Genomic DNA, 26,548 nt, shown 5'->3' with positions numbered 1-26,548 from the left:
ACTCCACAACTGTCACCAAAGCAGCTCCTGGGTAACTCCAAATATGCCGATCAGATTTAACGAGGCACTTTTCATCCAAACAACTCACGCTAATGCCAGTTTATTCCAGCTGCGCTACCCACGGGCTAAGCTCCCAGTCACCCGCCGCTCTGAATTTATCCGCTAAGTCCCCCAAACGCACAAACGCAGCATTATTGCTTAGTCTGCCCACACATATACACACCCATTCTCTCACATACATACACACACACACGCACTTCTTTCAGTTACATAAAACATGCAAGTTTGTGTGTCATTTCAGACCCCCCAAAAAATGAATTTACTACATGATCAAAGAGTATGCATCACTTTGTGAAATGCTAGCAAAATTGAAGAGTCATCAGGAATGGGAATGCCAAAATAATGGGTATAATTAGCTCTGTGGATTAGTCTTCAGCGCAGTCCTGTTATCGGAAAGGGTGTTAGTATTTTATCGATTGCACTTCTCAGTTAATCCTGGTTCCTGTTCTGAGGATGTTATGTGACTAAGAAAAGGAATGGGAAGATTCAGGCTGCCATAAAAGCCCTTTGTCATTTTTTTAACTGTATTTTTATTAAACATGGAAAAACACAATAAATAAATAATAAATAAATACAATAAATAAATGGACAGTTAAGACATTACAGCATAGTGTGGGGTTCCCCTCAGTTAGAGAGGTATCTTGCTATAGGTAGCCATCTCCTCACAAAGACATCAGACCTTAATTGTAATTGAGCAGTTAAAGCCTCCGTTCCATACACCTCCCTCAGCTTCTGTTTCCACTGTGCCACTGTAGGTGGCTGTGGATTCATCCATTTTATTGTCACCATTTTCCTAGCAGTCATCAAGAGTATATGTAACAGGTGCTTTTGGTCTCTGGTGTACATGTCTTCAGGAGTTAGATCGAAAAGAAACTGACTTTGGGTGAATAGTAAATCAATTCTCAGAACTTTATCTATCGCTATCTTTACCCCCTTCCAAAAAGGAAGCATCATAGGGCAATCCCAAAATATGTGCGAGTGGTCGCCAACCATTCCACATTTTCTCCAACAGTATGTTGCAGCTGGGTTATCTACAAATTTGGAAACTACCGAAGGTGTCTTAAAGAACCTTGTCTTCATCTTCCAATCAAACTCCTTCCAGATGTTACTATTAATACCCTCATGACATCCAATGCACATTGTTTCCCACTCTCCATCCTCAATTATAATATTTAACTCCAGCTCCCATTTGTTTTTGATATAAAAAGTATTGTCTGGTGTATCCAGTAACAGATTGCTGTATATATGGGAAACATGCTTTTTGTTGGGTAGCCGATGTTTAATTATATTAATAAAGTATGTTTCTACGTTTGTTGGAGCATTTTTAATTGTATTCCAGTCTTTATGGCTTGTGATGTAATGCCTAATCTGAAAATACCGGAACATATCACTTTTTTGTCTTGGAAAACATTGTCACAGAACAACTGGTCACATAACCCTTAGGTCTCTGCCTGCCCATCTGTTAAAAGTGATATCTGTTGTTGGGGGGGGGGGGATCCGGATTTCCAGCAATCTGCATAGCCCGTGAAAGGGCAGCTGTCCCTCTAATTCTCTTTTGGACTGTCGACCATACTTTTAAGGTGTGTTTCACCCACACATTTTGATTTCCAATTTCTTCTGGGACTGCTTGCTCAAAAACACTAGAGCGGATAGAGGTATAACTGGCATCCTGACTCCATGTCAATCCAGGCTACCACTGCTGTTAGTTGCGCGGCCCAAAAATAGTATTTTATATTGGGGAGGCTGAGTCCACCCCTGTTCTTCCCAAGAGTGAGCGTTTTAAGTCTCACTCTTGGTCTCTTATTTTGCCATATGAATCTAGATATGAGCTTGTCCAGCATATTGAAGGCTGATATATTTTTTTGTTTTTTATTTGTCTTATTAATGGCTTGTTATGTCATCTCATATTGTGGCTGTGCGTAGTGCGTACACAAGTGTGTAGCTGAATGTGCCCTGTTCTGGCTAGGTAACATCTTTGGGGATTTGCTCTTTGCTTAATTGATGTCATTATGCATTAGCTAAATAAAGTTGCTGTTTAATGGCTTATCCAAAATCTGAGCAAGGGTCAAGACAGCCTTCAGGCTGAAGAGTAAACTTATTGTAGACCAGTTTTTATGATGTCCCCATCCTTACCTTACCCTGCCAGTAGCTCAGCTGTCAGTCATGACCTGGCCCTGTCATCTCCATTACTTAGAGTGAGTTGTTGTGCTGCTGTTATTTTGTTGCTAAGGGAGGGAACGTCCACATGACCTATGCCAGGTCATCCACCGGGGCCATTAAATTGCAACACTGGCAGAATTGCCACCCCACTGCCCAAGCGCGGCATCACAAGTAGCAGAATGCATGCGCATGCACGGATACAGCCAGGTCAGAGCCACGTGTGGCTGTCCGGGGCTGTCACAATGTGTCCAGGCCCTGTCCTTCGTTGTGTACCAGACCCTGCCCGTGTCACAGTGTGTCAGCCTGATTAAAACAGGTCTGTATGCAGAGAGCCATGCCTCAGCTTTCCGAGACGGAGATGGGCTTTGATTTTCATAATCCTGTCGCATCAGTGCGCCGCGGCCCCTTAACACACACATGCTGACAGAGCAGGAGTGAGTGTCAAAGCAAACAGAAGAATTGCTTTGTGCTGCAGTGCTAACAAGCACATGAATTTGATAAGGCGGTGTATCTTCACACATATAGTGTTGTCGCTGTCGCCATTTGAAATATCTCTCTCAGAGGGGGAGGTAGCATCCCAAAAGAGAGGCTGAACCCACACATTTTTACTTTTTGCAAATATGATGCACTGAAGCAATAATACACAGTGGGAATGTTTTTTATTATCAATGTATCATTCTCTCAATCTTAATCTTCACCTTTTCAGTCATAACCAAATCATTTACTTTGGTCAGCAGTTATTTATTCCTTACTGTCATCTCTGCTCTGGAGTGTCAACTACATGTGTAATCACAAATGCAACTTTTCTAGCTGACTAACCACTTGTTTATCTCATCTTTCTCCGTAGTCCCAATACGCTCCACCAGGTGGCCTCGTATCTGTGTCTGCTGCCAGAGCTGTCTGAAGGACAAGACACCACCTATGAGAAGGAGGTTCTCCTTGAGCTGCTGGTAGGTGCAGTCTTGGCTTTCATTAAATAGTCCATGCAGGCGTTTGAGCTCTCAAGTCTTGGTGGCATTTTTAAGATATTTATTTACAATTGTCAAATATTGCCTCTTTCATGCAGTGAGGGTTAGGGGCTTCACAGTAGGATGTGATGTCAGGATAAAGATAATTACATCTATTACAGTATAATCTTGGATGGACATGCAGAGACGTACCAGTGACATATGGCTTATGGGAATGGGAATTCAGACTTACATGCAGAAAATATGGTCCTGTTGCTTTACCACACATCAAACACGAAAATATTTATCCCAACAATATAATGTATAACGCCTCAGACATTTGAATTGATTAGATGGAAATAGTTAAGTTGTGTGAGGGAATGAAGCAATACTTCAGGCACTATGTGCTTGTCAACATGCCATATAAAAGATGCATAGTTGGTCTTGGTGCACCTCTACAAACAATGTTGGCGACCAGTTATTTTCCAGAACAATAACTGGCCAGTCAGCACTACGGCATAATAGGTTTTGTGTTTCTCATTTTAAAGTCATTAATTTAAGCCCTTGACCTTGGAATACATATAGCATCCCCTCTCCACAGCCCGTCCCTCTTGAGTTTGCCCTCTAATCCAATTACAGCTTTATATGGGCATTTGTGTGACGTAGGGTAAACTGAAGACAGTGCCTTTTTTTTCCTTGTCTTTTTTTTTTAAGTATCTCTTGAAAGGCTAGAGCTGGTTTGATTGTTCTCTCTGGTTCCCCTTCCCCTGCTCTCCCATTTTCATTTTTAAAACCCCCTCCAGGAAACTGCTGGACCTTTGTCCCGCTAGTCTTCCCAACACACACTCACACATGTGCTGTAGACCTCTTCATCAAAGTGGGTGTTTCGAGGCTGACCTGCAGTTATTCATAATTACCCACTCAGACCCTCCCCAGGTCCTCTCCGAGAAGCGATGGCGAAGAGCCGTTTCATAATTATCTGATTAGATTGTTGCAGGAGATAATGTCAGGGGACTCATTTGTTTGCGCCCGAGGTTGCCCCCAACAACCAGCATATCTGACCGTGTGGGTTTAAGAGGAGGGGGCCACAGGACTACGACTCTGCCACGCCGTAGCAAAACAATTGCTCTCTCTGCAGAGAACATTATCATGAATATGCTCAGGGAGGAGGAACCATTCTTTTTAGGAGGCAGTGCACCAGAGCCAGTGTTTAGGCTCCTTACTTCCTCGGGTGCAATAGATGAGCTGGTTTGTATTCTAAAGGAAATATCACTCCCCTTGACACTGTTAAAAATTTATGGAATTCATTTCTTTTCCCAGAAGAGAAAGAACATGATAGCAAAATGTATGTGTGCACATCCACAAATCCTTAGCAGGACAGGTGCTGGGTTCAAAGATCAAAGCATTACATTGAAACATACATGCACATTAGACTAGAAGCTTCCTGTTTACCAGCAGTGTTTGAAGAAATAGCTCTTTTTTTCAAGAAAATACATACCTTAAGGTAATGAGTAGTGTAGCAAAGGTGAATTAATTTGGGCATTAAAGAAATATTGCACTGCTGGAAAGATGTTTTTTCATAAAGTTATGCTGTCTATGCAGTAGAAAGACAAAAAAAATTGGAATTGGTGCCACAAGACCAGAGAAAACTAAGGAAAGGGGCTGTGGCATTTGCTTTTGCTCAAGATTTAGTAACCTACCATTACACTGGTAGGTGATGTTATGCAAGCTCCTCCGTTTAACATAATGGCAGCTGGCTGGTAACAAACAATACTGTATTACAGGTAAACAGTAAGGCAGTGCAATAACAAAATCTTGGTTTATATTTGATCAGCACTCAGTTTTTTCTGCCTCTGTTTTTACGATACAGAAGGCAGCATGGAGCCTACTTCCTGTTCACAAACTTTCAGCTAAACAGGGCACTAAAATATGTTTCTGAAAACATTGTAGATAAGAAATAGGCAATGCAGTAACATAATTATGGTTCAGATTTGATTGGCACTGCTTACTTTTACAGTTTGATTGGAGTTTAGGCTGCGTTTGGGGCGGGTCTCTCTTTTGATCCACCTTTTTTACTTTTTATGTCCATGGTGGCAGTTAATATGGAAATGCAGAATTACAAACTGTCTTTTGAGCAACAGCCCCAGAACCAGCTGGGATGAGCAGGGAGATCTGGGCTGTGGTAAGATGGAGGGAAGTTTACCACAGTCCATTTACACATGCGATTCAAACTGTTATGATACAAACCTGGTTGAAAATTAGCAAAGTATACCTTTAATCTAGTAGCCAAAAAACACAAAATGAAGTGGGAACTCTTGATGAGTAATTAATTATTGTAGTTCAGTTTTTCAAGCGACAATGCCAAACTACCTGGTTACAGCTTCACAAATGATTCGCCTCCTTTCTTTGTGCTATCAGTATTAGTAAACCTACACTGTCTTTGGGTTTTGGACTGTTGGGTGCAAAAATGAGACATTTAAATGTCACCTTTGGCTCTGGGAAATTATGATGGTCATTTTTCACTATTTTCTAACATGTTAAAAACAAAACAAAAAATTAATCAATGAAATAATCCCCAGATTAACTGATAATAAAAGTAACAGCCCTGGTTTATACATCAGAAAATAACTAGTGACATCATTACTATGCAGTAACATTCATATGTGTAGAGCATCTTTATCTAAGGTTAAAATATCAAATCATAACACCTGCATAATCCTGTTGCTTTTGATTTAGTACTTCTAGATTACCCGTGCCATGGTTGCCCATCCTTCTAGATATAATCACATGTAAACAAATATGATATCCTGGTTTGATCATCCAAAATATGTGTAAATGTTCAGCCCTTAAAGTAGCCTTTACTTTTATGTCCATTTTCAAACATGTACTGTACATTTAAAAGAGCAGTGGCCGACTGAGGTGTGGCAGCAGAACTGCACTGAGGATGATAAATAATAAAAGGCTTCAGTTGAACCAGACGTGAACTGTGGGAATGATGAAACTGATTTGTTGAGTGACCTGATTTTGTGGGAATGTTTTCTCTGTAATTCCTCGTCTCACTTTGAGAAAGAAGGAAGGTAAAGATCCTAGACATTAAGCCAGCTGTCTGTGCCTTTGTCCTCACTGTCTCATTCTCTCTCACTGTTTGCCTCACACAGGTGTCTCGTCATGAGCGCAGAATCTCTCAGATTGAGCAACTTAACCAGATGCCCCTCTATCCAACAGAGAAGATAATCTGGGATGAGAACATCGTCCCGACGGAGTACTACTCAGGCGAAGGTGTGTGTGGCATGTATGAATTGTGATGGGCTTTGCATGTCTGTGCGAGTATTCGTGCACAAGAGCACACATGCTAGTTTCAGTGTCTGATCAGTGCCTCGTATTCAGAGCATACGCCCACACCTTGTGTTATCCCTGATCCTGAGGGCACTCATCTGGCACCGAACTGGCACCTCTCTTGTGGAATCCTCTTTAGTTGGCAAGGACACCTTCAGCAACTCTTACACCACTGACCATTGGAGTAAAATCCCTTAAGCATATTACTTGTAACTTGTAACATGAGTAGTCTGTGTAGAAGCAGCAGTTTACACAGTTGATATTACAAAGGTGGTTTGTTATATTATAGAAAAGATAAGTAGAATGTTTTATGGACTAATTGTCAATAAACCCCCTTCTTGACAACTTTGTAGGGGTGAATTTTTGTATAACTCACTTTTTTTTAAGGCTTAAACTTATGTGTAGTTAGGGTGCAGCTGCTTTGAGTGATAGGTGGGTGCCATCCATTGCCAAGTCACTACCATGGCGACAATGTTGGTTAGGTAACATAACCATGCTGTAACCCCAGATTCACAGAGCGTAGGCACAGCTGTAGCTGTGGCTATTTCAGTTTGTTTTCACTTCGTGAAATTGAATTGGATCAGGAGAGACTTGTTTTTATAATAAAAAGAATATTTAATGGTGGACATGAGAATGAAAAATGTGAAAAGTCTTCGGCGATTAGACCCCATCGAGATGGTATGATTTAAGGAGGATGATGAATCCATAGTCGAATAGGGAACCCCCTGGGGTCTAGATGCTGGTGATGGTAGAGGTGGTGAAGATGAGATGTGGAGAAGATGGAGAAGTCTCGATGATCTGGATGAGTAGAGGAATGGGCCTTTGTTGAGCTTGTCCTGGACTCTGGATACGATGGCTGGAGGTGATCGCGCTGACAGCTGACAGCTGACAGCAGCAGTAGAGGAGAGAGCAGATTTTAAATTTTGCAGTGGCATCCTGATTGGCTGAGCAAGATCGTGGTGAAGTTTGATTGAATAACTAGAGTGAAGAAGAGTGAACACCCATAGTCAGCTGATTAGAGGAAGCAGTGGGGGTGGGATGGAGAGAACTGTGAATGGATGAGCACAAAGAAAATCTTCCTGATTGAACTTACGCTGAGCTTCATTTGTAACATATTGGTCGCCTAAAAACGTTCAGCATTTGGTTGTACCAAAGACCCTCTCAGGAGTCGCATGTTTTTTTTTCAGTAAATATTTTTTTTTAATGGATTTAAGCCTGTTTTTTGCTAGCAAAAATTAGCATTAGCATTATCACAGTAAACCATGCTAACCAAGCTAGCAGCTACTGTTAGGGTTAGCTCCACCCTCTCATCCAAATCTGGTTATTCCAAGATTGCGACAGCCAAAATGCCAAACGATGCTTCAAAATAATAGGTGGTGTCAGGGTGGGTGTGTCCATTATTTGTGTACAATCCATGATTATTTACTCTTTCTCTCTTCAGGCTGTCTGGCACTACCAAAGTTGAATCTCCAATTCCTGACCCTCCATGACTACCTATTGAGAAACTTTAACCTCTTTCGTCTGGAGTCCACCTATGAGATCAGACAGGACATAGAGGATGTGGTGTGGCGTATGAAACCATGGTGAGATGTCTTCAACTCTGTAAAGCTACAGGGAACATGATCCAGAATCTCTTGTTGTTTTCAAGATTCAAGATTTTCAAGTTTAGTTTTTTATTATTTTCTTGTGTGCTAGCATACATTAAAAAAAGGAAATGTTCCTCCCAGCCCTCAGCAGTGCAGTAATAACAGATAAAAGTATAGATCTAAGATTTTCCTTAAAATGTAAAAGGGTGGTAAAAGGCTCATGTGCAGTAATAAAACCTATCAATAGACAAATTAGGACAGAGTCTGAGTTTGAAATAGGATCTTCACACTTTGATAAGCATCACTGGTGTCTTTTTTCTGCCTAAGTAGAACAAATTTCTCCCATTAACTCTGCTGCAGCTCTCTTTGTCTTCTCACATCAATGAAAGCAGATTCTTGTCCTCTGTCTGCCTCTCACAAGGTGGCATGACGCATTGATGATATTTTATTAAAAGACTGTGACATTTGGTAAACCGCATTTGGAAACCCATTGCTTAACATACTAAGTGCTCCCATTATGTCAAGTGATGTAGCAACTTGTTTGTTGTTCCTGCAAAAGTAAATAAGTAAGCAGTAGTGCCATGTGCTGCCCTAAATCCAACTGATTTCAATCTTGACAACAGCCCACAGCGCTTGTCTAACTTCTTGTTGTGTCTGTCCCTCTGCGCAGGCAATCCGAGTACGGTGGAGTGGTGTTTGGGGGCTGGGCCAGGATGGCACAAACGATCACCTCTTTTTCCATAGTAGAGGTTGCCAAGCCCAATATTGGAGAGAGCTGGCCTGCCCGTGTGCGAGCTGATGTCACTGTTAACCTCAATGTGCAAGATCATATCAAGAATGAGTGGGAAGGTAAATAGAATGTGTGTGTGTGTCTGTCTGTCTGTCTATCTGTCTGTCTGTCTGTCTGTCTGTCTGTCTGTCTGTCTGTCTGTCTGTCTGTCTGTCTGTCTATCTGTCTGTCTGTCTGTCTGTCTGTCTGTCTGTCATTGTTAGATCTTTTTTGGTCAATATCTTTTATGTTTTTTAATCACTTTTTATACCTGTCCGCTTATGCTGATTTAGCTTTCCTGCAATTGCAATTGACAACCGTTAACAAGGAGAACACAGATACAAGTTACCTACATAAAAATATATCCGAACACACGTTTTTGAATAAGAGCCAATTTTTTTTACAGTTGCCCCCGATCTTCCTTAATCAACCCTGCATTTCCAGTCCCAAACAAAAAAATAAATTAAATTCTGAAGAGATGCAGATGAGAAATCAGAAGCTTTCAGTGTGTGTGTGTGTGTGTGTGATGAGAGATGGCGTGTCTTCACTCGACACAGGCAGGTGAACTGGATGCCATCTTAGACGGAAACCATTAATTTAAGAGTGAATGTTCAGTCTGAGCCTCAGGTTGTGTCATCTGATTGGCTCTTAGACTACTTAAAATGAATATCCACTGATAACAACTGGTTGCGGATTGATCAGAGAACCCTGATCGGGGGATGATGGATTTATAATCTTTGCTTGTCCCCAACTTTGGTTGCTTAATGTAGAGATAGTAAATTAATTAACCCTTTGCTAAGTCTCGGCCCCAGACGCAGACTGGCCAATCATAGCGTAGCATTGGGCCGGCTAAGACCAGGTTCCGACACCAACCCAGCTGTGCTCCATTGACTCTAATGCAGATGTTTCAGATTCCTTCATTTTCAGGCTGGTTTTGTGGATTTGGAGCTAAATGTTGTGTCTGGGGCACGTTGTGTATTAATGATACTTATTACCTGGAGAGGTTGGAAAAAGATATACGTTTCTTCCCTGTTCCAAAACCAAAATCAGACCCTGAAAAGTGTAGGGTTAGCTAGCTAGCTACTGAAGATATAACCTACTGAATGTATACACATGCTGCTTTTGCTTTTTAATGATTATAATAGTGAAACAAAGACCGACCCTGCTGTACAGGAACCAGTGAAGGGAAGCAGGGAAACTTTGCTGATATTCAGCTGTGTGTCATCGCAGTGTGTGCTGATGAACGTTGTTTGACTTCCCCCGGAGATCCCTGCTCGTCCAGCGACAGAGGTCCAGGTGCTGGCAGCAGCACAGGGGGAAGCCCACTGTGATCTGTAGCCTATAGTTATAGCCTATAGCCTATAGCTTCTAACTATCTTTGTCTTTTTAACCTGTTGTTGTTGCTGAGTCAGTTTGACATCCTGGATATATCCTTCAAACACAGACCCCTCTGTCTGCTTCTCTCTGGAATCACTGTGTAATTTTTCTAAAAATATGATATTTCTTCAGGGAGTGCAGTTAGTTACAGCTTGTCAGACTATGACAAAGGGGCGGGGCTTAGCGAAAGGCCAATTGTGCAAAGAGAGATTTTTATACAGCAGCAATGCTAATCAGAGGAAACACTGTGCATTCTGTCCTTACTTATATTTTACTCACAAAGGATAGTGGAAAGGAAACATCAACCAAAAAATGAATGGATTAAACAGCACTTCCTCATACATCTATGGCTTTTATACATCATTGCCCTCCCCTTTTTTTCTGCCTTGCTCCACCTTTTCTTTTCCTCTTTTCCCTCCGTGTCTTCTAACAGGCTTCCTAGTAAGCAGTTTATAACCTCCATAAAGTCTTCCCTCACCACACACTCTTTACCATCCCACTGGGCCTTGACTCATGACCCCCACCTACCTCACGTCTCTGTGAAGACATGCTATTTCTTTGTAGCCTTTACCACTGAGTCTCTTTGTTTTATTTTCTGATCGTTTTTCTCTCCATCTCTCTGTGTGGCCGATAAGGGCACTGTAGATAATGTTAACAGGAGCTTGTCAGCCTTGAAAGACATTGATTCACTGGGAACATGGAAAGCACAATGAAGCCTTCGGCGAGCCGCCTGCTGCAGCTCTCCAGAGAAAGATATAGGATATGTTCACGCCAGCGTGTGCCAATAGTGTATTGCACTAATTAATGTGGAAAATAAATGGGTTCTTTCCGTAGGCAAATGCTGTAGAAATAATGATGCGATCAGTGGATAAAAAAAGCCTAATATATCCCAAATTTATGTCTCCACTTTCTTTATACCCACTTTTATGGTTTTACTTTGTTTCTTGTAATTCAGTGGAGGTATGAAGTATTACTTCCTTCCATCCACTAGCTCTTCCCCCATCGTATAATTAGAGCTTCATGTTTTAAAGATCAGGCAAATGCTGACGGGATGGTTTCTCTCGCATCTCCCACATACTCTGTCTCACTCCACCATCACTTCTCTTTCTTCCTGTGTCCCTTCCCTTTATCTCTCTTTCCTCTCTGTCTCTAAAACCATTTTTGTTCTCCCCCCTTTCTCTTTCTCTTTCTCTCTAACCCATCTCTCCATCCTCTTCCCCCTATAGGGCTGCGGAAGCATGACGTTTGCTTTCTGATCACGGTGCGGCCCAACCTGCCCTATGGCACACGCTTCGACCGGCGCCAGCCCTTTGTGGAGCAGACCGGCCTGGTGTACGTGAGAGGCTGCGAGGTGCAGGGTATGCTGGATGACAAGGGACGTGTCATTGAGGAAGGTATGCTCATATATACCCCTGCCTACACACACACACACAGACACACACACACCAGTGACAAATGACATCCATCCACCCGTCAGACCTCCTATATCCCCACCGAGATCCACAGGACAGGGTCAGACTGCTGTTGTCATGGTGACAGTCACAGTGAGACTTGACCTGTTCACATTAACATTCCATTAACCTGAGGTCGACAACAACACCTGAGAGCTTTGGGCCCTGCCCTCTCCATTCTTTATTGGATTTAACTGAAGAGCTGCATTGGCTATATCTGGATAGATGTGCTTCTGTAAGAGAACACTGAATGTGCTTGTCCTGCAGAATACAGTCATATAGAAAACACTCACCTCTATCTCTAAAACCAGGTATGGCCAGCAACAAGGCGTTCTAGCATTATTTGAGCACAGCATGAAATTTGATCTGTAAGCGACCATATTTCGCTAATAAAAGCATTCAGATCTGCTGTCATCAAAAATAAGACTCAGACACTCTGTTTTGTGTGTGTGTGTCCACACGAGTGGGATCCCCGCAGATCAAATTCAAATTTTTGGTCTTTCCTGGAAAGTAAAATATGTTTATATAGTAACTCGATCTCCGCTGTTTACCCTGTCGTGTTCCTCCCCACAGCCCAAAGCAGTCCCTCTGAGTGGTTGCTTCACCTAAGCTAGCCTGCAGCCCTGCTATTCTAAGTGTTTGCCTTTTCCCCATGTCGGAACATGTGTCCATGCACTGAAGCACCCTTTCCCCTATCCTCTCTCATCTGTTTGGATTAAATATGCAGAGGGCAGGGCTTTCTAAATAGACACGCTGCCAGGGAACATGCCCTGCCAGTGTCAGCTTGGTTAAACTTTCAGATCCCCAACGGTGCTCAGTGGTACTCTGGGTAACTGGGTGGTGGTGAGACATAAATCAATGGGCACTTTATGGAGGTGTGGGGAGATGCAAACTCAGACGTGCATTTTGGGACACAATTACCTGACTTTGAACCCCACAAAAACAGTTTGCGGTATTCTCAGCCAATCGCCAATCACTCATATATTTTTCCAATCATCAAACCCTAAAATGATGCTACAATAGTACAAATTCATAGCGAGTTAAATGAACAAATGTGTCTCCATGTAAATCTACTTGTGTATTGATTTAATCCTGCCTTTTAATAACAGACAGTTTAATACAATGACACACACTTGCTTTGGCCCACACACCTTGGCCCAGCTGTCTTCATTGTTATCCCGTGGTGTCGAGGGTGTAGCTTCCACTCTTAAGCTATCACCACACTCATTTTAGTAAGGGGGGATTTGATGATCCCCACATAGCTGTACACATGTGCACTGGGACAGACGCACACATGCACGGGCACACACACACGTCAGAGGTCAACAGGATTGAGTTTCACTCTCCTGCTCTGTGCCCTGCAGCTCCATACAAGAATCTATTTAGACATCTGTGAAAGCTGCACTTGCTGCACCACACAGGCTCCCTATGGGAGTAAGCCTAAAGCCTGTGGCCTGTCAGTCAAGCATCTATGTAATTCCAGTTACTGTGGAGTCGTAGTATTGTAGCAAGGCAAGCCATGGTGAGCTCTTTTGAAAGGGTTTTGTTTTTAACGGAAGGGTTGGATGGAAATTATTGAAATCATGGTTTTTGAATAAATTTAAATAAATTTAGGTTTAATATTCACCTTTGTCCCTTTAAAAGCTTTTTTCTGACATTTTTTTAATTATTTTTTTGTTTTACTGGCCTGGCCTAGAATAAGATTTTTCTTTAGATTGTGTAACATTTTATGACAGTGATGTGAAAAATGGCATACAAATTTAGATATATTATTCATAGGGTTGGGTCTTAGTCTTAGGTCTTTTAAATTTTGAAGGAAATAGCCCACTACCAAGTAGTATTGAAACTTCTCCAGTCAAACTATACCTTTATTTGATCCTTTTGTTACCCAGATGTAGAAAAAAAGACTGTATGGTTTTGCTTGCAGCCAACCATTTCAAGTGTTCTTGAATTAAATGCAGTGATTAAATGTGATGTGTGATTGTCCCACTACCACAGCAGCTACATCCCATACAGTCTGTGGTGTGCTGAGATGCCACCAAAACGTTTGAAAGTATGACTATACTAAGCAGCTGTGGCTTCTGGTGGCATTTTACGTAACTGAACACTTTCATTCAAATGATGAGTATTTAATGAAGTAGAAACAAAGATATTAAATGAGGTACTCTATTGGTATCTATATCACTTTAAGGGTACTGTCACACCTGCTCTGTTTGGTCTGGTTCAATCAAACTCAAGTTCGTTCGCCCCCGAAGTACGGTTTGTTTGGGCAGGTGTGAACACAGCAATCACACTTGGGTGCTCACCAAAACAACCGGGCTGAGACATTCTTGAAGAGGTGGTCTCATTCTGGTTACAAACGAACTCTGGTGCAGTTCGTTTGAGAACATGTTCCAACCTCGATCCGAACCAACTGCAGTCACATGACACATTGTTTGGGTTAAACATGAGCATGTTACAGTCCTGGAGGATTATTAATGTGCACCTCCTCCTGTACTGCCTTAATATGCACATTCAGCACATCCAATGCATCAAAACATTGTTTTCTAGTTGGAGCCGCGCCTCGTTTTCAAACTGTATGGTTTGACTAAAATGAACAATGACAGCAATATAGTCCACGATGACCAGCGCTATAATCAACCTGCCTAGTTGTCCCTCCATTGTGACATTAGAAAGTGTCACATTTATCTTGCAAGTGTACTCTTACTCTTACTTACTTATTTTTCTCCAATGGAAATTCTGACCAATCAAGAGCAGCTCTCTTGTGTTTTGATCTGGTCCGCTTGTAAATGCTTGTAAAACCAACTCTAGGCAATTATGCAACTTTGTGACAAAATTAGTCCCTGATTCGGAACAAAGCAAGACAACTCTAGGTCTGAAAGCACCCTAAAGGTACTGATATTGGCACTGGTAATGTTATTTCTTTAACAATACTGATCTTTAATTATTCGTCACTAGAGGTTATCGTTTTGTTTCTGTAACAAGTTTTCTCTGCAACCACTCTGGTCTAGGACCTGACCCAAAGCCTAAGCTGCGTGGAGACGCCAGGACATTCCGCGTATGGCTGGACCCAAACCAGTATCAACAGGACATGACCAGCAGTATTCAAAGTGGCACGGAAGACCCATATGAGACTTTCAACATCATCATGAGACGCAAACCCAAGGAGAACAATTTCAAGGTCTGGACTACACACTGAAGCACAGAGATCAGCCCTGACTGTACATTGTATCTGAGTGCTTTATCTTAAGACCTTGAGCTCTGGTCCTTACATCCCAACCCCAGAGTGATGTATCGCACATATTATATTCTCTTGGGTATTGTAGCTGTAAGGTTGGGGCCAGGGCAACTCTGAGATTACCACCCACTCAAGGCCCTCCCAGTGATCCCAATGAGAGACACTTCTCACTGGATAGTCATGTGATATGTACCCCCACCTCTCTCACCTTTAAGAATCCCCTTGTGGCAGCAAGCCAGTATTGTAGGGTATACTGTTGTTATGCTTTCTGTCGGAAAGCATAACCATGTTGTATTGTCAGTATAAAATACAGCTGCTGTTAAAAAGGTTAAGAAAGGTAAAATATGTTGACATTTTTTAAGTTTTTCAGCAGGTCACAGTAAAGTTATCCATGCAAGTGTGTGCAACTTTTGTTAAATACCCCATCTGTCTTATGTTATTTTGCTCCATTTTGTTAATGCGCAAAACCCTTTTGCTGTTTATCACATCCTTTTATTTGAGAGCTTCTCATTACGGCTTTGTCAAATCTGCTATTTCTAATTCTGCACACCCATTTCTGTCTTTCACAGCCAGCGCAATGTCAGATGACTTTGAAGTGTTTCTTTTTTTATGAATTTGAAAAGAGCAGGAACTAATGGGTATTCAAGAAACATTCTTCCCAATCTTTGATGTGTGACATAGATAAAAGTAAACACATTCCCCTACCCAATGTTTGATGCTCAGGGTATTAGACAGTTTGCAGTTCATTAAAATGTAATTGACAGACGTACAAATTACCTGCTGTCCCATCAGCCCACCACAAAGCTATTCTTATCCAGATAAACCACCTCTTGTGGGATGGTTGTCTGTTGTCTGATGTTTTTCATTGCTCACATTTCTCTGTCTCTCTGTTTTAGGCGGTGCTAGAGACCATCAGAAACCTAATGAACACAGAGTGTGTCGTCCCAGACTGGCTTCACGACATCATCCTTGGTTATGGCGACCCAGGCAGTGCCCACTACTCCAAAATGCCCAATCAGATCTCCACGTTGGACTTCAACGACACCTTTCTGTCCCTGGACCATTTACATTCATGCTTCCCTGGTTACACCATAAAGGTCACTGAGGAGAACCCAGAGCTGCAAGTCTTCCCTTTCAGGTGAAAGTCAAAAATCCAATAATCAAATGACAAATGGAAAGGCCTTGTTGAGGTTGACTTACCTTGATCAAAGTTAATGTGTAGATATTAGGGCTGGGACGATATGCTTATCTCTTGATTCGTCACTACTATAATACTTGGGTGCCAATTCAATATGTATTGTGTGCGAGATTACGATTTATTGTGATTTTTGTTCACTTTTTTAACACTAGATCATGGAAAAAAAGTTGCATTTTACATTTCTAGGGACTGTAAATTATGAGACATATATCCAAAAACAATGCACATCTCATGTCAGTCTGTCTGTCTGACTCTTATTTCAGCAGCATCATATACACTAGAAAAGTGCTAAACAAAGAACTGTTTTTTATGGTCTTATTTATAAAGATTTATTTCTAGTAAAGCACCTTGTGACCTTGCTCTTCGAAAGCTGCTGTATTAGATAAAGTTAACTTACTTATTTACATACTAAAGTGTGCATTACATGTACAATAGAATGAATAGAAAATACATACCTTTTGAAGTAAACCCAAACTGCTACATTTAGCTGTCTCTGCTCATCACGCTAGTGCTAGGTTTCCCATTCATTTAATTATTTGTGGCAGCTGCAACAAGATTAATACTGACCGCTACTTATTGATTTTCCATTTGCTTTAGTATTTAAAATGGGTAAAATCTTATTTCATTGTAGAACTGTGTGTTCAGCCCCTCACACCACACCACTCTCACTCTTTCTATCTGTTTATCAGACCACAAATGAGACAGGTTAGCTAGCTAGCCACCCTGCAGCCTCCTCCTGTCCCCGCTGCTAGGACACTATTTGCCAGGAGGAGATCCAGTGGAAGCTCCAGAGACAGATTCAATAGCGGCTGTAGCACCTCAAATCCAGCCAGTGCAAACCCCGCACTGGCGTTTACAGCGGTCTGGGTCTAATCTGTGTATCGGCAGCAGAAAGTTGTCTGATCTGGCGGCAAGTTCATGCTGGCTGAATTCTAGCTGCTGTTGGAACAGGTGAAGGTCCGTCCTTAGACCATTCACCGCCTGCTTTCTCGCTTCGGCTTTGATTTTCTTGAAACAGAAATGACCTCGATACTCTTAGATAACCAAAATAGACGCAGCAACTTCTTTCCACCTCCACATTTGAATTACATCGATTAATGCATTAAAAAATCATAAAAAGAAAAGAAAAAACACTTATGTGAATTGATTTTTTCCCCCCACCCCTAATAGATATTGGCATTTTTATACTGTCTGATACAGCTGTTGTCACAGTACTACATAGTATATTAGATATGGCCATAATAATCCTTTCCTTCTTCTTTTGCTCCACCAGAATCACGTTTCCCATCTCAAACAAAGCAGAAAAAGGGAAGAAGAGGAAGGCTGATGAAGAAGTGGAAGACGAAGAGGAAGACAAGACTTTGATCGTTGAGCCCTACGTCACCCCCAACCGAGGGCCATATCCCTACAACCAGCCCAAACGGTGAGAGGCCACGGCCAAGACTCAGGCCTTCCCGTTTGCATCTTAACAAGATTAGGGGTCAAGAGGTTGTTCAGTCTTTGCTTAACACTCGACCTTTCTCTGAGGTCAGTGTACTGAGCATACCTTAAGTGCTTAACCTCAATCCAAAACATCTTTTCACTATAAAACATCACAGAGGCTTATTATAGACACCCTACTCTGGCCCTGACTGTTTTGATTTGTTTGTCCGCGCTTGTCTCCATGGTATCCGCTCTGACTTGTCTGCCATTCGATGTTGTGGTGCTATTTTGGTTGTTGTTATGCCTACAATTATAGATGGAAATTTTTTTATTTATGCAATTAAAGGTGAACAGCAAAGGCTTTAATATCCCTGCACTAATTAAAACACCACAAAATAATTGCCCTCCATGAAAATTTAAGATTCATCTGATGGTGTTTTAGCATTTCCAGTTTGCACTTTGATATTTAAATCTTGATAGCAACAACATGTCCATGGGGAAGCCCTGACTTAACTATCTTTAAAGATGGTCTCAAAAAACATCACAACAAAACTTGCGGCATTAAGCATCTGTTTTAAGAAAAAAAAACAAATGTGTTTATGCTGTCAAGGCTATTCAGCATCCCTGACTAATTACTTGATGTATTAATATCAGCAATGTGCATTTCTTACAGGAATACAATCCAGTTCACTCCGACTCAAATCGAAGCCATTCGAGCCGGGATGCAGCCAGGACTCACCATGGTAAGGAGTTGTGTATCATATATGCTTCTTACATTAGTTTCAAAACTGAATAGAAAGTCTGCAAGATCTAAATCATCTTTTTGACTAAATAAATGTCAAAATTTCAACAGACAACAACAGATCATAAGTAAGTATAAGCGTAAGTAGTATCCATGACTATCTGGCGTTCATGGAATACTTGTTCAGCCACCTTATGTTTTATTCTATGGAAGATTAAGTTGATAGCAGTATTAAAAAAATACTTAAAGTTACAGAGCATAGTGGACTTAGTAGGAGGACGAGCTATGTGTTCAACCCTTCCCTATAAAATAATCATGCATATCCTTGACTGTCACACTGTTTGGGCAAAGACTTGGTCCAGTGAGTGCTGATACTGCTGATGCATACTGTTCCACCTCGCTGGTGTGACGCCAAAGATTTGCAACCATTAATCTTAGTGATGTACACCAGGGGAATTCCCTCACCTGTAAATATGCTGTTGTTGATGTCCCTATCTCCATCACTCATGTGCAGCGATGACAAATTTCCCCGAAACCGTCTCTGTAATTTTGGCTGTGCCGATGAAGTTGTCAACCACACGTAAAATGCCACATAGTACAGCTGTGGACGCTCCCAGTCCATACGCACATCCACAGCTTTGTCATTCCAGCCTGCTATTGTTATCTCGACAAGGGTAACACACAGTGTTTTGACAAAAGTGCCATTCTGATGTGGTGATTGGAAACTGGCAGTAGGGTCTGGGTTATTTATTGTGCGGCTAGCCGAGGCAGAGATGTTAAGTAGGCTATCGGTGGAGTCGTAAAACAACTCTACATGCATGTCTTTCTCTGATCCTCTCCTCACCGCCTCCAAGCTTCCTTTTTGCCATATGTTGTCAGTAGCAATAACAAACACACGCCAGCCTTGCCTCTCATTTTGGGGAACCAAGGAGCTGATTATCTCTTGATTTATGCAGGAATATCTAATTGTGCTTACCGTTTCAGCAGAAATGACTCACCTGAGATACCCATGCGAAAACCAACCTGTTTCATGAATATTTATTTAGTAAATTAGATGCTATTCCCCCCAGTTAAGTAAATATGAGGCTCATTATCATTGTAACCTTTATAGATGGAGAGCTAGTAGCATTCAGTACAAAAGGAAGGATTGAAGATGCCTTTTATAGCTTTTCTCCTCTTTCAGTAGCTCTCTGTGTTTTCCCCATCTGTGCAGTCACTGGGTCTCGGCATGCCAGGCAACACCACAGCCTTGTTGCATTGTGTATCTGTGCACAGCTAACGATGGGGCACCAGTCTAGCCCGTTCTGACATGCCCATGGCCTAGCTGTCACAACCATTAGGGTGTCTCTGAGGCAAGCGCCTTTGCACTGTGACCTAACTTCTGATTGTGCTTCTCTTCTGCTTCTTTCTGTTAAAAGTATTCATTCCTTTCTCCCCATTCCTTTCTTTTCTTCCTGCCATGTCTCTAGGTTGTTGGACCACCTGGTACCGGAAAGACAGATGTTGCCGTTCAGATCATCTCAAACCTCTATCACAACTTTCCAGAGCAGAGGACCCTCATAGTCACACACTCAAATCAGGTTAATCCACCACACGCACAGCACGTCTACACTCAAACCGCCTCTGAAGAGTTTTCCTAACACCCTGCTCAAATAAAAGTGAAGCTGTCTGGAGAATTTAGAGCTTGCATCACAACTGCCCATTAATCAGGCGATAGTCCTATTCAAGCCGTGGAGGAAAAATTAAAATCTAAGCTCCCCTGTGACCCGGTCTTCTCCCCTCAGTATTTAATCATAAAGTAATCTACTGTTGTTTTACACCAGTGGAAACTTGCCAAAAGGAACCTTGGCCATAAGAAGCATTGCTGGATATAATGATTAAAACCTTTTTCTTATGCAATAGTTCCCCCGTCCATTTATATTCCTTATACAGGATTAGACACTTACCTCAAAGCATGATAAATACCTCAGATATATTACACAAAGGCAGCTCTGCAATAAGAATTAGACCAAATTCATAGAGACTGAAAAAGAGGCAGAAAGTTAAGACAGGCTTATATGTACAAGTACCAACGGTAGATGAGAACATGCACACACACTTCAAAGAAAGTATTTTCCATGTCTGATCATGTTTACTTGTTCCCTTGGTTCATTACACACCAGGCTCTGAACCAGTTGTTTGAAAAGATCATGGCTCTAGACATCGACGAGCGCCACCTCCTGCGTCTGGGCCACGGAGAAGAGGAGCTGGAGACTGAGAAGGACTTCAGCAGGTGAGGACAGCCGGGGACAGGTGGAGAAAACACACATACACACTGATAGATGCACCTAAACAAACAGAAATGCAAATGTAATATTTGAGACAACTTGAATTCACACATGCATGTGTGGAAATGCATTCAGCAAATGGTGACAGACTTATAATGCATGTATGCTGCGGAGGCAACACTTACAGTGAGATCAAAGCAGATAACATACACACATATGTACACAAAAGCAGCCCAGCTGCCCACATACATAATGAGTGTGAGCCAACACAGTGACAGGGCTACTCGATACTCCCTATGCAGGGCCATGGAGCTGGTTTGTCTTCATTAGGCACTGTTGGCCTCTCAGGCCTTTTGACCAGTGTAAGGGATCTCTCCCTACAGCCCTACACTCAGGCAATTCCTGTCTGATTAACCCTTTCATCACTGCTGCAGACCCCAAGAACTGATCTCACGCTCATTCTTAGTAGAGGAGAGGCAACAGGCTGTGTAGGGAGACATAATTTTAAAAACATTTTTTCATGGATGGCTAAAAGTCTGATTACATGTTTTCCAAACAGTTGAGTAAAAAAAACTGATTCTGATCATTCTGGATGTTTCGATGATTTTTTTTTTTAAAGGTATACTATGCAGAAATTGTTTATTACCAATATAACCAGTGAAAGCCGACCCCAAATTCACTCTGTTCACTATATTTGTTTTTTATCTGTTCTGTATCCACGATTTTCATGGCTCTTTTTTGATTTCCTGCCGCTTGTGGTCTGGTACCTGGTCACTAACTTATAAAGACACAACCTCACCTGTGCACTGTGCGCAGGAACCTCCAGACCTCAGCAAAATAAGAAGAAAATACAGGCAGAGGGCAGTGTCTCTGCAGATAGATACACACGCCTCCAGTGGGTCACAATTAAATGTTGAGGGGGATAAGTTTTGTATGAGTCTATACATTATTTTAAAGCAAAATCCTGCATAGTAAAACTTAAAAAAAGCAACATTTAACTAAATACTACCACCATAATTCTGGAGGTACAGTAATGACTAAAATAAAATCAATAAAAACATTAATTGAACTAATAAATACAAGCAAATGCTTAATCTAGAAGTTGAACAGGGAAGTAGCTTTTTTAATGTTGTCATTGTCCAAGCTTAGGAATACATTAGAATGAATTTTGAATGAATAATTCATTTGCAACAATAAGACTGAATAACTGATTAAATAAATAATCAGATGAATAAACACATTTTATTTTACAAATTTAAGACCTTTACAATGTTTATTGGCTCTGGTCAGGAAGGACTACTCTTAAATATCTGGCGGGCGACATTATCTGAGTGCGATTTAACAAGACCAACGTATAGTTTTAACACTAGTTATTACAGGATTTTCTTTGTCTGCACCCTAATAGATGCATAAAACACACAGTGCTGCTATTCTTCATAAAGCTTAGGTGGCAGGGTCCAGAACAAATGCCCTCAGACAGGAACCACTAGAGTCCTGTTAAGGAAGCCCCAGTAGTTCCCAGCTCTCTCATCCACGTCGTTGTGTAAACTCCACTGTGTGTGTGAGCGTGCACGCACACACGCGCACACACGCACACACACACACACACACACACACACACATAATGCCTTGAAGGATAGTGACTCAGTCCTTACTACTGAGACATAGTGAGATGGGAAAGGAGAAGTTTGGGGGCAGCGCATTTTAAGCACTCGTGACAGACTTGAGAAGGCGCGATTATCTCAAGATACCCAAAACATTTACAGTTCTACATGACCGCAGCTAAATTTAACACCATTATTAGATGAATCAGCCAGAACCTCCTTTTTCTTTGCTAACAAAGCTTTTTTGCCAGCTCCTGGATATAAATAGCTCAGTGATATTGGATATTAATTAAATTTTGATGCTGTTACTATTTAAAGTTTCCTTATAGCCTTCATTGTTAATTACCACCTTATCCATCTGTGGCACCGAGCACCCTATAGCTCTTAGCAACACTTCCAGCGGAGGAAGGGAGGGGGGTGATGCATGTCGCTCATTTGGTACGCTCTCTGTATGCTCACTGCGAGTGTATGACTGTAATATGAATAGCAGTGTATGGGAGCGGATGTCTGCACATGGAAGCAGTCTGTTACATATTTAAATTATGCAAAAACACTGACATAAAAGAAAGAGCTTTAGCTAGCAGCATTTAATATGTTCCCGCCTGCCTGGCTGCCTCATAACAACATGCAGACTCCACACTCCTTCCACCCCACTGACACAAGCGAGAGGAGAGAGCCAGAGAGTTTTAATTAACACTGTATACGAGATGACAAAATAGAAGGCAGCGCTCCCCCGAATGCCTAACAAAGGGAAAGCTACAGCATCATCAATTAACAATGCCTCTCTGCATTTCATGATGAATTTCGTGCTTTTTTTAATGAGGCTGTAGAGTGTGCATGTTGGTTTCTGTATAGGGCAGATCTTCAAAATGTCCAAGTTGTATACAGTCTTTCTTTGTACCATAGGTTCTAGGTAAAAGAAAATTATTTCTGGTCTAGAAAAGGGCATGATGCAACTTTTGCTCTAGGTGGAAATGAAATGCAGCGTCCTCATTCAGTTTCTGCGGTTGTGTGCAAGCTTTATATTTATTGGATTTAGGAGGGGGGAAAAAAGAAGAAGAAGAAATACAATGCTGTTGATAAATGCTGTTGTTGACACCTGGGTATCTGTTCTGGGTTTTCTGTCTCAGTAGCTGAATTCATTACAGGTCCGTCATCCTGGGAAGCAAGGTCACTCCCCATTTTTATTTAATTTTATTCAGGCCAAACAGGCAGACCACTGTGACTGTCTTTGAGTCATCTGCTGACTGAGGATCTTTGCAGAGGGTCTAAAAATAGAGCTCACCTCTAGTATTACCCTGTGACCCCTCCCACTTCCTGTCTTCCTGTGTGTGCTGCTTGTCTCGTTGCTACCTGATAATTGTTTTTAAGCAGTATTGTTTGGTTTCACAAAAGGATGCAACATAGAACCTAAACAAATCTTGTGTACAGTCAAGGACAGCCTCTGCCCTCTTTAAACCGTTGTACTCCACTGGGTCAGATTTACAATATACTTAACATATTTTGCTCTGTTAAATGCTGCGTGTCCTCAGACGACCAGGCTTTTCACCACCTGCTTGTTTGCAGTCAACAGCACAAACACAATATCAGTAATTACAAGCAAAATTCCACACAATCAACTCAACAATCGCATAATCATGATTAACTCTGTACTATTAATCCATTTGTCGACATTTAACAGGCTGATGCCACAGAGGGAAATTATCCAGATCAGAGGCTGAATCCACAAATGGAGCATAGGGTTAGTTCAGGCAGGACACGATGTCAGGCTCAGCTCACATCCCAGCTACATCAACTCATCTCAAACAGCCCAGTCAACTGATGGAGCAGCTGATTGATGATGGATCACATGATTCTTTTCAATGCAACCGATTGGAAAATCTCATCCAGGGCTCCCTGTTTAAACTGCTTTGGCCTCCCTACTGTTGCTGCGTCCTCTGCAACCCGCCTCAACTCCACCTCCTCCTTAACATGTTGTGTCTGGCTTACCAATGTCATTTCTGTTTGTCATTTATGCTGCTCTGCTCTGTTCCCTGAGGGTCTTTGCGGCTGCTTTTCCTGCCTTAGGCTTTCCATGTATGCACATGGAAGGGCAGGGATGTTTGCGTTCTCTGCCTCAAGCTTTACTCGTTTCCCCATGGAAGGGCCAAAAGGTGTGCTCTCTCCACCTTAGGCTTTTTGCGTAGGCCTAGGAAAAGCAGAGAGGCCCCAGAACAGAGCCATACTGCCAAATATAATACTGCAAATGGAAATAAAGTTTTGTTTGACTAAAGTGGTCCTGACTGAATTAGAAGAAATATTATCTCCCCTGTTTGTTATATGCAGGAGTTTGTCTTAAGGTCTCTCTCTGGGTTGCCACACCAGCATTTAGGTCTTTGAACCTGGGTCCTGACGCCAGTTGTTTTGCGGTGCAGTTGATATGGGAGCACAGGAACTGACAGGAGTCCATCTGATCACGTGGTGCATCAGAAGTTTTATAATACATTAGCGTATCAACATTAACAGAGTTAGTGTCCTTTTGAAATGAGACCATGACCCGATGATGCATTTAATCCTAGAAACAGCTGGTTGAACCTTAAACAATCTTCTTACATCATTGTATCATTCTTAATCTGTGCTGTGCTGTGTCTCCAGATATGGCAGAGTTAACTATGTCCTAGCCAGAAGACTGGAGCTCCTTAGAGAGGTGGGGAGGTTACAGGAGAGCTTGGATGTCCCGGGAGATGTTTCTTACACCTGTGAGACTGCAGGACATTTCTACCTCTACCAGGTAAGACTATAACTCGGGGTGTGTATATGTGTTTCTGCAACGTGCAGAGAAAGTCACAAAATGTAACAGTCAAGCAACGTAGCATAGGCTATTCATCTTATTTTGCTCTTGACATTGATTCATACTGTCCAAAAAAAAAAAAATCCTAATAACATATAAGTTTAGCAAAACAAACCTCACAAAGGCCCAGTTGTTTTTCGCAGTCAGCCTCTCTCAGTCTGACTATTAAGCCTCCAAACATCCTTCAAATTTGTGTTTGGATGTTAATATTGATTTACAAAGGGAGGGAGAGAGTTAAGGGGATCCAGGAGATGTTTTGCTGAATTAATTAGAATGGATTTCTGCATTGTCTGTCCTGTTCCTCAGACATATCCATGCCAATCAAACCCAGACGTTATTAAAGTTTCCATTCCCCAGACTCACTGCTCTCTTTGCCCAGACTGCAAATTTGCCAGAAACAGTCTCAAGCCTGGCTGTTTATTAGTGTCGCCTAATTAACACTGTCCTCTCGGGCTGCAGGAAAAATGCTACTGCAGACAGTTACTCACTTGCTTTCCGGTGCGTCTGTAGAAAGGTTCTAAAATAGATGTTAGAAACAATTGTAACGTAAGGAGGTGAAGCGTGTAGCCGTCATCTTCAGTGTTATGTGGCGCTCCAGTTAATATCCATCTTTTTCTTTTTCTGAAAAACCTAAGTATCACATTACAACATTAATGCAAGTCATATGGTGTAAAGGCAGTGAAGATGCCAGGGAAATATTTTTTAGTGGTGGTCATAGGCTAGCTAAAACTACTATGGCAGATAGTTGTCTAGTGAATCAAAGCAATAGAAAATACTTGGATACCCATCACTGTTACCTGAGCTCTAGTGTCAAAGTTCATGTCTGATGGTGCCATTTTTGCACCTTGCCAGAAATCTGTCAGTTGTCTGACACACACACACACACACACACACACACACACACACACAACTGTGGCTCCTTATTAATTTGGTGTTGCGTAGAGACTTGACTCTCAACACACACTTTATTGTAACTCTAGTTCTTGTGTTTATTTTAGCTCTGAGAACTGGCCAACAGTGTAACAACTCCTTGACATTTACATCTTCAAATGTCACAGAACTAGAGTAGTGAAACTGTGACCATGAGCAGACTACTCACTGTCAGTGATAACAAGGCACATTTACACAAACTAAGGTTTTCGATGGTGGTCTTAATAGTCCGTACAGACATATATTTAACACGCAGTTAAGCTTAGTCCTCTGGCAGACTCATTAATGTTACCCTTAATGTTGTTTTTCATAGGGGTATTTATAGAACTAGGCTACCCCGCTGTTTGGTTGAAGCTGGTTTATTAGATGCTCAGCAGGGGCACCTGTATACAACTGAGGCTATCTGTTCCCATTTGTACATTTCTGTGTAATGTGTTTATTGCTATGGTCAAATAATTGTAGAGAAAATACTGGCTGGGCAAAGCCATGCAGAACACCCACTGTGTGCTCATACGGCATTTTGTAGACCTCAGACAGGCATCAACAAAGTCAGCGCTTGTGCAGTGTGCATACTATAAAGGACCTTAGTGAGTTTATTTATGTAGTGGCTAAATCAAGCTACAACCACGGT

At 41.8% G+C, this 26,548-nt stretch overlaps 1 protein-coding gene across 1 annotated transcript in view; it reads left to right on the top strand.

The window, feature by feature from the left end:
- aqr (aquarius intron-binding spliceosomal factor) overlaps window positions 1–26,548 on the top strand; it is a 73,789-nt gene that overhangs the window by 13,794 nt on the left and 33,447 nt on the right. Inside the window, exons 15-26 of the mRNA XM_050061649.1 lie at window positions 3,068–3,170; window positions 6,326–6,446; window positions 7,945–8,086; window positions 8,760–8,938; window positions 11,462–11,629; window positions 14,698–14,867; window positions 15,821–16,062; window positions 17,396–17,545; window positions 18,218–18,287; window positions 19,756–19,866; window positions 20,449–20,558; window positions 24,792–24,927. Coding sequence (XP_049917606.1) covers window positions 3,068–3,170; window positions 6,326–6,446; window positions 7,945–8,086; window positions 8,760–8,938; window positions 11,462–11,629; window positions 14,698–14,867; window positions 15,821–16,062; window positions 17,396–17,545; window positions 18,218–18,287; window positions 19,756–19,866; window positions 20,449–20,558; window positions 24,792–24,927 — 1,702 coding nt within the window. The remainder of the gene's footprint in view (window positions 1–3,067; window positions 3,171–6,325; window positions 6,447–7,944; window positions 8,087–8,759; window positions 8,939–11,461; window positions 11,630–14,697; window positions 14,868–15,820; window positions 16,063–17,395; window positions 17,546–18,217; window positions 18,288–19,755; window positions 19,867–20,448; window positions 20,559–24,791; window positions 24,928–26,548) is intronic.

The sequence above is a fragment of the Epinephelus moara genome, chromosome 14 (assembly GCF_006386435.1).
Source record: "Epinephelus moara isolate mb chromosome 14, YSFRI_EMoa_1.0, whole genome shotgun sequence".
NCBI classification, from domain to species: Eukaryota; Metazoa; Chordata; class Actinopteri; order Perciformes; family Serranidae; genus Epinephelus; species Epinephelus moara.
Note: the sequence above shows the minus strand (reverse complement) of the source record. Positions and strands in the feature narration are given on the sequence as shown.